This window comes from Pinus tabuliformis, chromosome 2_2 (genome assembly GCF_031772625.1).
Source record: "Pinus tabuliformis cultivar Carrire ecotype Pingquan chromosome 2_2, CPIR1, whole genome shotgun sequence".
NCBI classification, from domain to species: Eukaryota; Viridiplantae; Streptophyta; class Pinopsida; order Pinales; family Pinaceae; genus Pinus; species Pinus tabuliformis.
The window spans coordinates 1,012,794,459-1,012,809,280 of record NC_142300.1 but is presented as its reverse complement, the minus strand read 5'-3'; the positions used below and the strand labels follow the sequence as shown (position 1 = coordinate 1,012,809,280).

General features: G+C 36.3%; 2 protein-coding genes across 2 annotated transcripts; both read left to right on the top strand.

Annotated features, from left to right (window-relative positions):
• Positions 1–4,313: 4,313 nt before the first annotated feature.
• On the top strand, positions 4,314–4,712 carry LOC149196805 (uncharacterized). Its single transcript, XM_089408437.1, has one exon. The coding sequence runs from the start codon at positions 4,314–4,316 to the stop codon at positions 4,710–4,712; it is 399 nt and encodes a 132-aa protein (XP_089264563.1).
• A 4,230-nt stretch (positions 4,713–8,942) lies between these two features.
• On the top strand, positions 8,943–9,491 carry LOC149196804 (uncharacterized). The gene has a single exon (XM_089408436.1). The coding sequence runs from the start codon at positions 8,943–8,945 to the stop codon at positions 9,489–9,491; it is 549 nt and encodes a 182-aa protein (XP_089264562.1).
• The last annotated feature ends 5,331 nt before the right edge of the window (positions 9,492–14,822 follow it).

The following is a 14,822-nucleotide window of genomic DNA, read 5'->3' as shown; positions in this document are numbered from 1 at the left end:
GTATCTTTTAGTTGATGATTCCCAAATGGAAAATGTGTTCTTTTTTAGAGAAAGTCTTAGTGGAATTGTGACACTTGAATATGTAAATAGCATCCTCTTGTCTAATTGGTTTCATATGTTTAATGTTTAATAGTTTTTTCTTGTCAACTAAGTCAAGTAGAGTAAGTAGAGGAGGGGACGTAGACAAGTGGATTGTATTTCAAAGGTGTATAAATATCCTTCTATGAAGGGATGAACTATTCTACTCTTAATAAGTCGAGATCCCTCTTCCGCCCCATGAAATGAAAAAGTTTCGATGCACAATTCTATAAATAAAATATAAAATGAAGAAAGGGTGAAAGAAGAGAAATGATTCCTATGTAAGGAGGTGAAGCAAGCAACTCCGTTGGGATATTGCTTCGCTAGCGGTGGATAAATGTTTGTGTTCTTGAAGTGACTCCATCGGGGTACTGTCTAGGCATGCTAGCAGTGGAGCAACACCAAAGATGAAAACCAAGACTCTAATAATCCTTTCCCAATTGTGTAACTATATACTCATCATCCCTAATTAAAACAGATAATTTTTGCATGCTTTTGTCAATGTGTCATCGATGAAAAGAATGGTAGGGAATATATCTTTATCTAAAGCAAAGTGAAGAAGCTATGTTAATCAATGAAATGAACAAAAATTCCTGAAGATTTAAGACCCATTTAGAGAGTTGGAGTTCTACCAGTGTGTCGCTAAGTATTGTTATTGCTACAAACCCCCTCCAAAATTGTGGCTATGCTTCAACCACATGAACTTGTTCATTAAGGTCTACTTTTGCAACTTTTCTTTTCAGTGAAAATTTTTGAAGGTAGTTGTCTAGAGAGGATGTATTTTCCATAGTATATGACATATGTCCAATAGTCGGGCTTGGTGTTTCTACTTCATGGATAGGATTCCCTTTAACTGGGTTTGTCTCCATCTGTGATATCTCGACTATACCTTCTTTAGACATCTGGATACTTGTTGTTTGCAATTGTTTTCAATCCATGTGTTAATATTAGCCAACTTTTCAATTTTAGGATTGGACATATGGACATAAGCATATACACCTAGCTTTTTGCTTAATTGAGAAATATGAAGTGGATCATATCCAAGCAGAATTTTTTTCTAAACCATATGAAATTAAATCTTTTTCAATGATTTCTAAAGAAGATATATTTCTAATTATAATAGATAAAATCTCAAAAAGCATTTCAATGATTAAATTTTTACTTTTAGAAAGAAAATGGACTTCATTAGCATCTGAACTCTATCTCGCTACTTCTAAAGAAAAAATTTGCGGTGTAATGAAATTGGGTAGACAGTAGGGTCAACCTTCAAAACCATGGATTCCTATGATAGTATAATTCTCAAAAGGATACAGGCCACCTATACTAGTTTCCTTAATTAACTGTAGAATATTTCTAAATTACTTTCACATTTTTTAGGGGTTTTATCAAGCATTTTCACTTGGATGTGAAACATTAACCAGTCTTCATATTAGAGATAACCTCCTACTTTTACTGGGTATATTACTTTATCCGAATTGCCAACTTCTTTATCCTTTTGTTACATATCCTTGATCCTTCATAATATTCCTTTAATTATAAAATATTATGGATAACATAGTAGGACTAGGTGTATGAGGTATGTAACATGCCTAAATAAGTCAAAGGTTTCAACAATACTGAGATGAAAATGGTTACTTTGAGCTAGATAACTTGGGAAATTAATCCTAATTTCTCTAGGAATTGTCATGATCTCCCTTAAACACGTAAAGGTAACTCCTTAAAATAAAAACTAGCAAAGAAGCAATAACATGTAAATATGATTTTAATAACTTGCTAGTGCTTCGTAACTCAATTTTCAACATTTGACTAGGACTTTCAAACAAACTCTGTATAAATTTTAAATTCTCATCTTCACGCCAAATTATAAATTCTTCATTCAACTCTTTATCACTAATATTATCTCCACACACGAGTAATTTCAACATTTTTGCTATCACTTCCTTATAAAATTCTAAGAAGGTACATCCATCTATAGGATGAACAATATTTTGAGTTGACGAGTAATAATGGTTAGCCAAAAGAAGAATTACATCAAGGTTGAAATGGATGGGTGGTAATGCAGCTCTCAGTAAGCCAATATTTAACATGGAACTTTCTAAGCTATATGATTGGTCATTCAACTCTAATTGGTCTTTAAGGGCATGTATGTTAACATTATGCACACCGGTGTCATGAAGTTGAATTGAAGTGTTGATAAAAAGTTCATTCTCCTATTTAATGGTCATTCTAGACCCTATAATTTTGCTAACTACTATTAATACACTACAATGAGGCCTGAGAGCTTACCTGCTTCTTAGGAGTTTATACGATGAGTTCTTCCATTTGTTTCAAGCTTATGTAAGAAAAAAAATGCAATTCTTTCAATTGTAGCAATCAGATTTAGAACACAAAATGATAAAAACACTTTTAATCACCCTAATAAACCTCAATACAAGTAATATTGATAGTATGGTACATTAACTTGTTGTTATTAGGTTTGGAGCAAATTAATGTGAAAGATAATCATTTGATTTCCGGTCTTTTGATGAAAACAATGTTGATTATTTGACGCATTTTGATGGGTTAACCCTTGTTTAGTTTCGCACAAATTATAAACTACAACTATTAATCTCGCTAATTCTGTACCGTTAGATTGTATCGAATAGCAATAGGATCGTTAACATGTGTGAAATTTTCCACCCGATAGGAATTATAGCCATTAGATTATGTGAAATGCCACTATTGGATCCATTAGGTTATGGTGTCCACTATGTGCATGTTGGGATGGATATGAATTATATCCGTTCAATCACAGTAATATAGATTGTTAGATGTCATCGTGTTTGAGCGACATATTTAATGTGCATGTATGTTTGAATCTAATGTGAATAACATCCATCAAATTTAAATCATATGAATCATCCCATCTTGTTGGGCTATTGTGTTACCTTTAAATGGAATGCAATTTGCTATACGATATCGATCACTATCATTAGATCAAACAATCTTCACCATTAAATTGTATCAAATTTATTTGAGTGCTAATTCCTCAAGATAATAATGTATGCGAACTAATTCAAATACACTTTACTTCCTATTTATTATAATTATAAAAAATCATACAAAAAAATTCACAGATATATATTCATTTTCGATTTAGCATAATTATTAATATATATATTTTTTAAATACTCATGATTTAAACTTAATACAACCCACTAATAACCACTAAAAATTCTTCAAATTCTTCATTAAAAAAAGTACTTAAAATAGCCTAAGACAAAACAACAATTAAAAAAGAAGAAGTTTTCATTAAAGATTATTCAATCTACAAACAATACCAACTTATCAAATAATACATATTTATAAATTCAACAACTCAATTTAAAAAAAAGGGAAAAAAAATTAAGACAAAACAACACAATAATTTTATTCAAAAGAGTGTTTTCTTATGAGCCCTCAATACAAGTGATTACACGCATAACCAGACTATGTGATCCCTTAAACAAAGCACATAATACTTCTAATTGATAATTTAGTTGAGATTATTATATTTTTGCTTAATAGTTAAAAAGGTATATGTGCTTTGAGACGGATGAGGGTTTTGCAGTCTAGGGTTTCGTCAAAGGCAGGGTATAAGGGGCGTTGAACGCTGGAGCAGCGCACAAGGGCAGAACACAGGCATGAGAACCAAAAGTACAGAAACTAGAGTAAGAAAAGTCCAAAAAACCAGAAGCCTGGGGGGTAAAAAGAAGTTCAAGATCTGAAGGAAAGTAATGGAAACAGAGCAGGGGAGGGGAGAGATCCCCTCCTTCAAAGCAGTAATAACGGGAGAAGCGAGGAAGGAACAGTAGAAGGAAGGAGATAGAACAAGCGAAGGAGAGACTTCAGCAGCAGGAACGCAAAGGAAAATGGGAGCAACAAGTAAATGTCTGCCGAGGGCAACGAACAAACCCAGGTTCGTAATACCTCATAACAGATTAGAGAAATATAGAAGTTACATGAAGGATTATGCTTTGATCTGTAAATTTGTAGGATACTGGACAGCAGAGAAAGATCTTCTCAGATGGATTCAGCAAAGGTGGAAACCAAAAGGACATGTAGAAATAAACCTGGGGGCGAAGGGCTTTTTTACAGTCATATTCTCCAATCTAGAAGACAAGGAAAGGATCTTTGAGGAAGGACCCTACTTCATGAACAATGCTGGATTATTTATGAGACAGTGAGTAGACTGTTACAACCCAGATAAGGAAAGAATGCTAGCAGCCCCAGTATGGATCAGACTCTTTGGCTTACCAATAGAATTCCGGGACCCAGAAATCCTTGAGGGTATAGGGAACGCAATAGGATCTTTTGTGAAAGTGGCAGAATCGACAAAGAGGGGTAGATATACAACATACGCAAGAATATGCGTGTATATGAACATAACAGAGCCACTTCCAGATACAATAGAGTTGGAATATCACGATGAGATATGGCACCAACCAATTGATTACGAGCATATCCCCTTTCGTTGCAGAAGATGCGATGAGTATGGACACCTATACCGAGAATGCCCTATCATGTTATCAGAAAAGGAAAAGGAAGCAGAAAATGAGAGGAGAAACGCGGCAAAGAAATCAGGACAGGAGGATGAGAACTTCAGAGAAGTGTAGAGAAATAAAAAAAGAGGGAACAACAAGACACAGTCGGACAAACAAAAAGGAATCCATATTATAGAATCCCAAAACAAGTTCCAAGTATTACAGGACGAAGAAGTGGAAACAGAGGAGAATGAAGATGAGGAAATAGAAGGAATGGAAGTCATAAAGGAAAATGCAGATAAAGAGGCAGATCAAGTAGATAAAGGTCAAGAGGGTATAGAGGAACCAATAGAAAACCATGAGGATCAACGAAGAATGGAAATAGACCCACAGAAAACAAAAGGCAAGGAAGAAGAATAAGTAATGACGAAGCTCTTGCAGGAATGGAAGACGCTTGATGAAAGATTTATTCCAGAGGATCAGAAACAGATGTACAAAGAAGCCTTTCAAAGATACAAAGAGAAAAAAGGAATAACTGAAGACCGAAGAGTTGGGAAAATGGAGATGCAGGAAACCCAAAATCTAGGAATGAGCAATATTGGAAAAGGAGGTAGAAAAAGAGGTAGAAAGCACTTATTTCATTAAAACTGGAAAAATTTTATTACAAGAACATCGCTAGAATTGAGATTTTTGGTTATTTTGAAATTCTATATTGATTATTTAAGTCCAAATTTCATGAAATATGTGTTAGAAGAACAATGAGTGAAACAATTCAAGAAGTTGGAGAAATGTTAGTTAATTCAGGAAGACTTATACCTCTCTCAAAGGTATTTCAAACCCCTCCAAAACTTTTGCGATGATCATCACAAGATGGAACATAAGAGGCCTCAACAGTAGAGGCAAGCAGAGGTATTTAAATGACAGACTGAAAAAAGATAAGCCTAGCATAATGATAGTACAAGAAACAAAAATAAGTACTGAGAAAATGAGAGATATTTTGAATAGAAACAAGAATAGATATGAAATGATGGGACAGGATGCGATTGGGAGTGCGGGGGGTTTGGTAATAATTTGGAACCCAGAAGAAATACAATTAGACAATTGGATAAGTTTCCCAAGAATTCTAAAAGGAACTGCAAAGATTATAGGAACAACAGAGGAGGTTATTATAACAGGTGTTTACGGACCCCATACCCAAAGAGAACGGGAAAATTTTCTGCAAAATCTAAAAGCAATGAGGAATCTAATCCCTGAAAAACAGTGGATAGTAGGAGGGGATTTCAATCTGATTAAAAGCTTAGCGGAGAAAAGAGGAGGGCTAAGGAGAATGGATACAACTATGGAACAGTTCGGAGATATGATAAGGGAGCAGGGACTGATCGATATTCAAACTATAAATGGAAATCATACCTGGAACAACCGAAGAGGGGGAGCTAATCAAATTGCACCACGACTTGACAGGTTCTTAATTTCTGAACAAATAATGATGAAAGATGTTTTCATAGAAGCCACAATTCTACCGGTTGCAGGATCGGATCACTGGCCGATTAAGATGGAAATAGATCTCAAACAACGACCTAATAACAAACCTTTTAGATTTGAAGCATTTTGGCTCAGAAATGAGGGGCCGATAGAGAAACTTGAAGAATGGTGGAAGAAGAGTGAACAAAAAAGGAAAAATAAAATGCATACCTTCCAACTCAAATTAAAGGAGATGAGAGACAAAATAAAAAAGTGGAATAAAGAAGAATTTGGAAATATACTGAAGGAGAAATAGTGCCTAGAGCAAAGAATGAAAGAGCTGCAACAGATGGATATATTAGAAGGTTTACAGGAAGATAGAATAAAGGAAGAAGGAATTATAATAAATCAACTAGAAGAGAGAAGGAAACAAGAAGAGATCTTATGGAGACAGAAGTCAAGGGTTCAGTGGCTTAGAGAAGGAGAAAGGAATACTAAGTTCTTCCATAAAGCAATGATACAGCATAGACAAAGAAACAGAATTTTCTCCATTAAGAACCAAGAAGGTCAGTGTGTCCTCCAGCATGATGAAATAGAAAAAGTAATGGTTAATCATTTCAAAAATCTGCTAAATGAAACTCAAGATAATAGAACAGAGGCTATAATGAAGATAAGCAAGGAGATCCCTAAACTAGTAACCAGAGAACAGAATTTGGCATTGATGAGGAAAATTACTATGGAAGAAGTGGAGGAAACAGTCAGGAATATGAAAAGGAACAAAGCCCCTGGGCCAGATGGGTATACGGTAGAATTCTACCAAGCAGGATGGCACTTCCTTGCTGAAGAAGTCCTAGAAGTGGTGGAGGAAGCTCGAATTCATCAAAGAATATGGCCAGGTATAAACTCAACCTTGTTAACCCTCATTCCTAAAACTACCCAAGCGAATCAAGCTGAAGGCTTTCGCCCTATAGCTTTATGTAATGTTATCTATAAGATAGTGGCATCAGTGGTGGCCCAGAGGCTGAAATCCATCCTCCCGAACATAATATCCCCAGAAGAAACTGGGTTCGTAGAAGGAAGACAGATTCTGGACGGATTAGTGGTGGCCCAGGAAGTAATCCACACACTAAAAATGAAAAAGGAAAAAGGAATGTTGATTAAATTAGATCTGTCAAAAGCCTATGACAGATTAAATTGGAGATATTTAGAAGCCATCCTTCAAGCCTTTGGATTTTGCGACAGGTGGGTGAAATGGGTCTTAAGTATGATCTCCACGCCAAATTTTTCCATCTTGCTAAAGTGAGCCCCATCTGCTACTTTTAATGCTTCAAGAGGTCTTCGACAGGGGGATCCCCTATCCCCCTTTCTCTTCATAATAGCAACATAAGGATTAGGTAGATATTTCAAAAAATAATTAAGAGAAAGGAAAATCCAGGGTCTGAGGTTATGGGGCAATCATACTATACTCACCAATAGTTCGTGGACGACATCATGATATACTGTAAAGTATCCCTGAATGAGGTGAGAAGGATAAAGAGAATTCTAGAGGTGTTTATGAAAGGTTCAGGTATGGAGATAAATAATGAAAAATCAAGAATGTTCTTTTTTAATACAGTGGGATCCATCAAAAATCACTTAACCAGGACCTTGGGCTATAGAAAAGGGGAGCTCCCAACAAAGTATCTAGGAACCATGCTAGACTCATCATCCTTAAAAATAGGAAACTGGAGATCCATTTTGGAAAATATCATGAAAAGACTTGAAAATTGGTCTTTTCGTACTCTGAATCTTGCTGCAAGAGTTGTATTGCTCAAATCAACCATTCAGGCGATCCCGATATATCCATTATCAGTAATGGCAGCACCAAAAGGGATATGCAACAAGCTGATAGAGATATACAGAAAATTCCTATGGGGAGGGCCTAAGCAACAAAAGAAATGGGCACTCTGCTCCTGGGATAGCCTAACCAAACCAAAAGAAAAAGGCGGACTAGGTCTAAGGGACCCATCTGTTCTAAATCAAGTTCTAGCAGCCAAACTAAGATGGAGATGGATGCAAGGAGGAAAGGACCTGTGGAAAGAAATATGGACAGCAAAATATAATATGCCATCAACTCCTGAAGAAATATTAAGGAAACAAGAAATACCAAGAGGATCAGACATATGGAATCTGACTAATCAAAGCAGAGAATTAGTAGATGGAAATATATTTTGGGAAATCAGAGGGGGCCAGAATGCGAGATTTTGGGAGGAAGCGTGGCAGCAAAGGGAGAAAATGGTGAATCTACAGGGAATGCAGGATATCTACAGAATAGGGATTGACAGAGAACTCATCTTGGTCAAATATTACTGGATAGAAGGAAGAGAAAATGAAGAATGGAGAGAATGAAAAACAATAGAAGACTGGAATAGGAGTGCAACGGAGGAACAAAAAATCTTGTTTAGTAAGGAATTAGAGTCCAGGAAAATAAAAAATAGAGGAGGCAATGATATTATACGATGGGGAAAAGAAACTAAAGGAACTTTCACTATTAGGGAAGCATATAATATAAAAGTCCAGCAAGAGCAGAGGGAAGAGGAGTAGAAATGGAGAAAACTTTGGAAAAATAAATGGTGGCCGAAGATAAAGATGTTCGTGTGGTTGGTAGGGAGGAAACGTATTCTAACCTGGGATCAAATCCAAAAAAGAGGATTCTCAGGCCCATCAAGATGTTGTCTCTGCAACCAAGACGGAGAAGACCAGGAACATTTACTAAATGGCTGCAGAATAGCCCAATTCCAATGGGATAAGACTAAAGATCTCTTTTCAACAATCGAACGAAATCCACAAGATATCATACAAACTCTGTGTAATTGGGGAGAAGGAAAATTTAAAAGCTCGGTGGTGAGAAGAGCCTGGAACATGGTGGCAGGATTCAATGTGTGGAATATTTGGAAAGAAAGAAATGGAAGAATTTTCCAAGGGAAAATATCAAATCCGGAAGAAGTTTGGCAAAGGACCCTGAGACAAATCAGGGAATCAATCCTTGCAGAAGTATGGACAGAGGAAGATTGGAAGACCTCTGAGGAAGAAGCAGAAATCCTAAGAAGGTTGAACTTGGAACAAGGGATGGTCTTTCAACAAAAAACAAAGCAACAACAACCTATCGTTGCCCAAAGTCTTGCAGTCTTCCGAAGGCCACAGGAAGGGTTTATCAAGCTTAACTTTGACGGAGCGGCAAAGGGGAATCCAGGTCCAGCAGGATATGGAGGAATCTTTAGAAATAGTCAAGGAGATATAGAATGGATTTATGCACAACATGGAGGAACTATGAGTAATAACGAAGCAGAATTCATGGCGGCTTATCAGGGCCTCAAAATTGCGATAAGAAATGGATATAGAAAGCTAGAGATCAAAGGTGACTCAACCCTGGTTATAAACACCATTAAAAAATTAATACAAGGGAAATAGTGGGAGCAGGTCGTCAAAAGTTGGAGAACAACAAGCATAGTCCAAGAAATTGAAGAAACATTGAAAGATATTGAATACAAGATCACCTCTCATGTCAAGCGAGAAGGAAATAAGACTGCGGATTGCTTGGCCAATTGGGGAAGTAAGGAATTAATGGGGAAAGTGGATGACAGTTGGACAAATCAAATGGTGATGACAAGATGGGATAGTTTAAAACAACTCATAGATAATGATACCCATGAAACAACATAATTGTAATCAAAAAACCGTGAAGCTCCTGAGCGGGAAGATAAGGCAGGTGTATTCGGCAGCAAAGATAGGACAGAAGGACGGCGGCCATACCTCCTTGACCATAGTAATTAATGATAATTCAGAGCAGCAGGTACGCAATCCAAAACAAATCTCGGAAAACACCGTAGAGAGCATCATACAAGTTACAAGGGAGAAAGGAAGTGGAGGACAAATTCATCATAAACAGAAAGGTGGCGATAAATCTATAAGGCGGAACGAGAGAAGGATGAAAGACAGCAAGAAGTTGAAGAAGGTGGCGAGGAAAGGAGAGACCTGGAAGACGAATCAAAACCAACGTATTAAACGAGTCAAGATGGCAGCGAGCTGGGATAAAGAAGTCCAGGCAGAGCGGGAGGATTTCGGAGACAGACAATTTGAGCGGAGCAGAATAAAAATTGAGGTCGAAAGCTCAGAAGACATGGAGATTAACCAGGATGAGGGTTTCCGGAGTAAGACTTTTGAAAAAGGACAGAGCAGTAAAAACGTTAAACGAGGCAGAACAGACGGAAGAAGGAAAGCCCATGAACAAAGAGGTAAAGGCCGACCCTGGCAAGAAAACAATGGAGAGGAGGGAAACCAACCTCAGGGAAGGCGAAAAAGGGGAAGGAAATCTATCCGTAGGACGGTTCATGAGGCAGAGCAAGCTTACAATCAAGAAACGAATGAAGACATTCGAAAAATCATTGAAGTCATGGAAAACAGAGTCTTGGAAGAACCGTCAGACCCTGAGATGGAAGAGTGGAAATCCCAGATGCCTGATCCAGGCAATACCAGAGGTAGACTAACCCTATACCGTCGAGCTCTTCACACTTATTGGGTCCTGAGGCACCTTTTGGCCAAGGCAATGGAACAAGTCGCTGCAGAAATGGTGGAGATGGCTCAGGAATCGATGGCAGCAAGAAAGGAGATGGCTAATGTTGAAGGTATAATGCGTCAACAAAATGAACAGATTAAGGAGATACAGGAGATGCTGAAGGAGCTGGTAAAAACCAAAGACAACAATGAAATCAAAAGGGGAAGCACGGAGATTTGAGAGGCTAGTTAACTCTCTCGTTTTGATTTTTGATGCTACTGCTCTGTTTTTGGGAATTTGATTGCATGTCACAACAACCAGTAGTGAAGATAGGTCTTTTAGTAGATCTTAGAAAGAACAGTCTCTGAAAACATTATGATTACAAAGGTTTAATGTCTTGTAAGCTTTTTCTGACAGTATGTAAAAAGCAAAACAGTATTGAATGCTTGATGAAGAGGAACCAACAGATCCGGTTTCCCATATGGGCGGATTGAGGTTCCTTAGTATGTATTTTTCAGTTTGTTGTAGATAATAGAAATTCCTTAGCTTACAAAAAAAAAAGTATATGTGCTTTGAAATTTGGGTTTTTATCTTAAGTTGGTTAAGATTTCTTAGAAATAATAAACATGTAAATTAGAATTTTTTTAAAACCATGAATAAAAATATGAATATAGTTTATGCATTTAGTTAAATAAATGCAGATAAAAGCAAAGAATTTGTTCGTTTTCAATACTATAACATTCAGAACGAGGAAAAAAGAACAATTAAATGTATCCCTAATATAATATTATAAATCAAGGAACTTTTATATCAATGTGACGAAAGAAAACAATTAAATGTATCTACAATATAATATGATTATAAAAAAGGTCGCATAGCTAGCCACTTATTGAATTTTGAAATGTATGAACTAACTATTATTTTTGAACAAGGGTTACTTTCTAGATATTCTTGTTTGTTTTAAGTATCTGTAAATTAGAGTAAGAAACAAATAAGACATACTATGTCTCATACAAAAACCCTTTTTTAATGTGTGATTTTGTGATGTTATGTCTTGTCTTTCGCACCATTCTTTAAAATGTGATTTATGACTTGTTTTTTATAAAGATTTTTTCTTCAATACATGAAAAAGGTAGAATTGAAGAGAATTTTATGATGGTATTGAGTATCTGCCGCTTAGTTTAAATCTAGTTAAATTAAAGTAAAAGACTATGAAGATTTGGCAAAATGGAAGCCTCTATAAGTATATGCGGAAAACCAAAACCAGAAGAAAAAAAATGGAAAGTAAGAGATTAAAAAAAAATTCAGGGCTATAATTAACTATATAGAATCAAAATCTATAGTAATTGTTGAGATTTTCTGTTAGTTAAATTTGGAGAAAATCTCATGAATGTGACAAAAATAGGATTTGTTGTTAAATTAACTCCATTTATTCCTCATGAGGAGTTATTTCATCCTATATTTGTTGTGAGTGAATTTATGATTCAGTTTTCTACTCCCAGCTATAAAAATGTAAGCCCGTAGAGGATGTGTGTGATGAGAAGCTGTGAGGAAAAAGAATTCCAGATGTGCAAATCTGTTGTTGTAATCTCCTGTTGAGTAATAAGATTTTCGATGCCTTTGCTTGGTGGACGTAGCCCAGATTGGTTGGGTGAACCACGTTAAACTTGTTGTCTCATGATTTTTGTTGTGCGTGTGTGATTTATTTCGTTTCTACTGTGCATACTCTCACAATTGGTATCAGAGCAGAATTCATTCACTGCCTGTTGGAGAAATAATTGTTTGTTGCAGTTATTCAAGTTGACAGCGAAAGGAGGATAAATGTGGATACTGTAAAAGGGAGCACAGAATGGAGGCGAAATGTTATGGTCGATTCTATGGTTGGATAAGGTTGTAGATGTTGGTTTTGTCTGCCCATCTGAAATCGATTTATCAGAAAGACCGCGGCAGCATATTGCAGAAAACGAGCAGAGAACTAATTGCGCTGTGATCTGGTGCAAATCTCTGCGTGAAGTGGAGTATTAAGTGCAAATCGAAGTGGAGTTGTTAAGTGAAAATATCTACAAATTTATTTGTAGAGCCTTTCAGTTCACTGAATTAAATAATGTGCATAGTATGCATTGTTTGTCACGAAGGGGATTAATTTATTTATCTTGAAACCCGTCTGACCCTATTTCTTATTCCATCGTTGTCTCATGCTTCATTTTTCCTTCCTCTTCTTTTGACACTTATTTTTGTTGGTTTTGGTCAAACAATTGATCGTTGACAGAGAACTGGGAATGGAAGTGTTGCACTAGTGTGGTGGCTTGTGGTTCTACGATTCCAAGTGGGATGAGCACGAGAGTTGGAGATTGAACTGCATGGCCAGTGGAATTGTGGTTGTTGATTGCCCACACAGATTTGTGCGAAGAAGGGAGTTGTGTTCCTGAAGGCAGCGTGGTCTCAACCTGCCTGGATTCAATATTTAAATGTTGTTCCGCCATATCATCTGCAAAGCTCGAATGGATGCAAGGTAGTGTTTTTTCATTTCGTTGCTAGCAGTATTGAAATGCCATTTGATTCATTTTCTAGTCACTGGTATTTTCAATTTACAGTTTGTGGAATTTTATCAAATTTTTAATTTGATTAAAAAGGCAAATTAAAATGTCAAAAACACAAAGTGATCGATTTGAGATCGAGAAGTTTAATGGGAAAAACAACTTCGAGATCTGGAAAGTTAAGATGTATGATCTACTCGTGCAACAAGTCGTGGCGAAGGCGCTGTTGGGAAAAGCCAAACAGCCATACACCATGACAGATGACGAATGGAGTGACATGGATGAAAGAGCATTAAGCGACATTTGATTGTGTTTGGCAGATGATGTTTTGTTTAACATCGTGTCAGAGAAAACTGCTGCTGGTTTGTGGACAAAGCTTGAAAAGCTGTACATGACAAAATCCTTAACCAATAGGATTCTTCTGAAGCGACAGTTGTACAGTTTGCACATGAAGGAAGGTACATCTATTACTGATCATTTGAATACCTTTAATACTCTCTTGGTGCAGTTAGAAAGTATAGAAGTAAAATTTGAATCAGAAGATAAAGTTGTAACTTTATTATGCTCGTTCCTCGAGTCATGGGATCATTTTGTTACTTCTATAAGTCTTAGTTCATCAGAAACCCTTGAGTTTGATGATGTTGTTGCATCTTTATTATCTGAAGAAACAAGGAAAAGGTCAAATTCAGAAACCTCTACATCAAAAGAAATGATGGTCAGATGTCATTCTAAAGAAAGATGCTTCAATAAGCACGAAAACTCGCGGTCAAAATCGAAAGGGAAGAAGAGTAAGGTAAAGTGCTGGTTTTGTGGAAAATCGGGACATTTGAAGAAGGACTGTTGGAAGAGACAACAAACATCCAAAGCAGACTCTTCGACAGAAAAGAAAGAAGCAAACACGACAGATACAGGTTCGGCATCTGTTTCAGGTATGAGTGATGAAGTGTTATCAGTTAGTTTGTCTAATCATGATCAACATTGGTTGTTAGATTCTGGTGTGTCAAATCACATGTGCATTCATAGAGAATGGTTTAAAACTTATATATAAATCAATGATGGAGTAGTTTACATGGGAAATGATGTCACATGTAATATTGTGGGAATTGGAAGCATTCAGATTAAAATGTTTGATGGGACAAATAAAATATTAACTGATGTAAGACACGTGCCTGAACTCAGAAAAAATCTTATTTCCCTAGGAGTACTAGACACAAATGGATATAAAACCTTTATTCAAGGTGGAGTAATGAAAATCTATAAAGGAATCCTACTAGTAATGAAAGCAAAGAAGGTTGGAAATCTTTTTCAGTTAGAAGGAAGAACAGAGTCAGATCATGCTTCAATTGTATCTGAAAACGACAGTGATTCTATTCGACTATGGCATCAACGGTTGGGCCATATGAGCGAAAGAGGATTAAAAATTTTATCTGATCGTAAGTTACTTCCTAGTTTAAAGTCTTTTAAGTTAGATTTTTGCAAACATTGTATATATGGGAAACAAAGTAAGCAGAAATTTAAAACTGGAAAACATACTAGTAAGGGAATCCTTGATTATATCCATTCTGATGTTTGGGGTCCATCTCCTACAACCTCATATGGAGGATCATCATATTTTGTATCTTTTATAGATGATTTCTCTAGATGTATTCACAATTTTTAATCAGTTTAGAGCATTAGTAGAAAATATCACTGGAAGAACCATTAAATGTT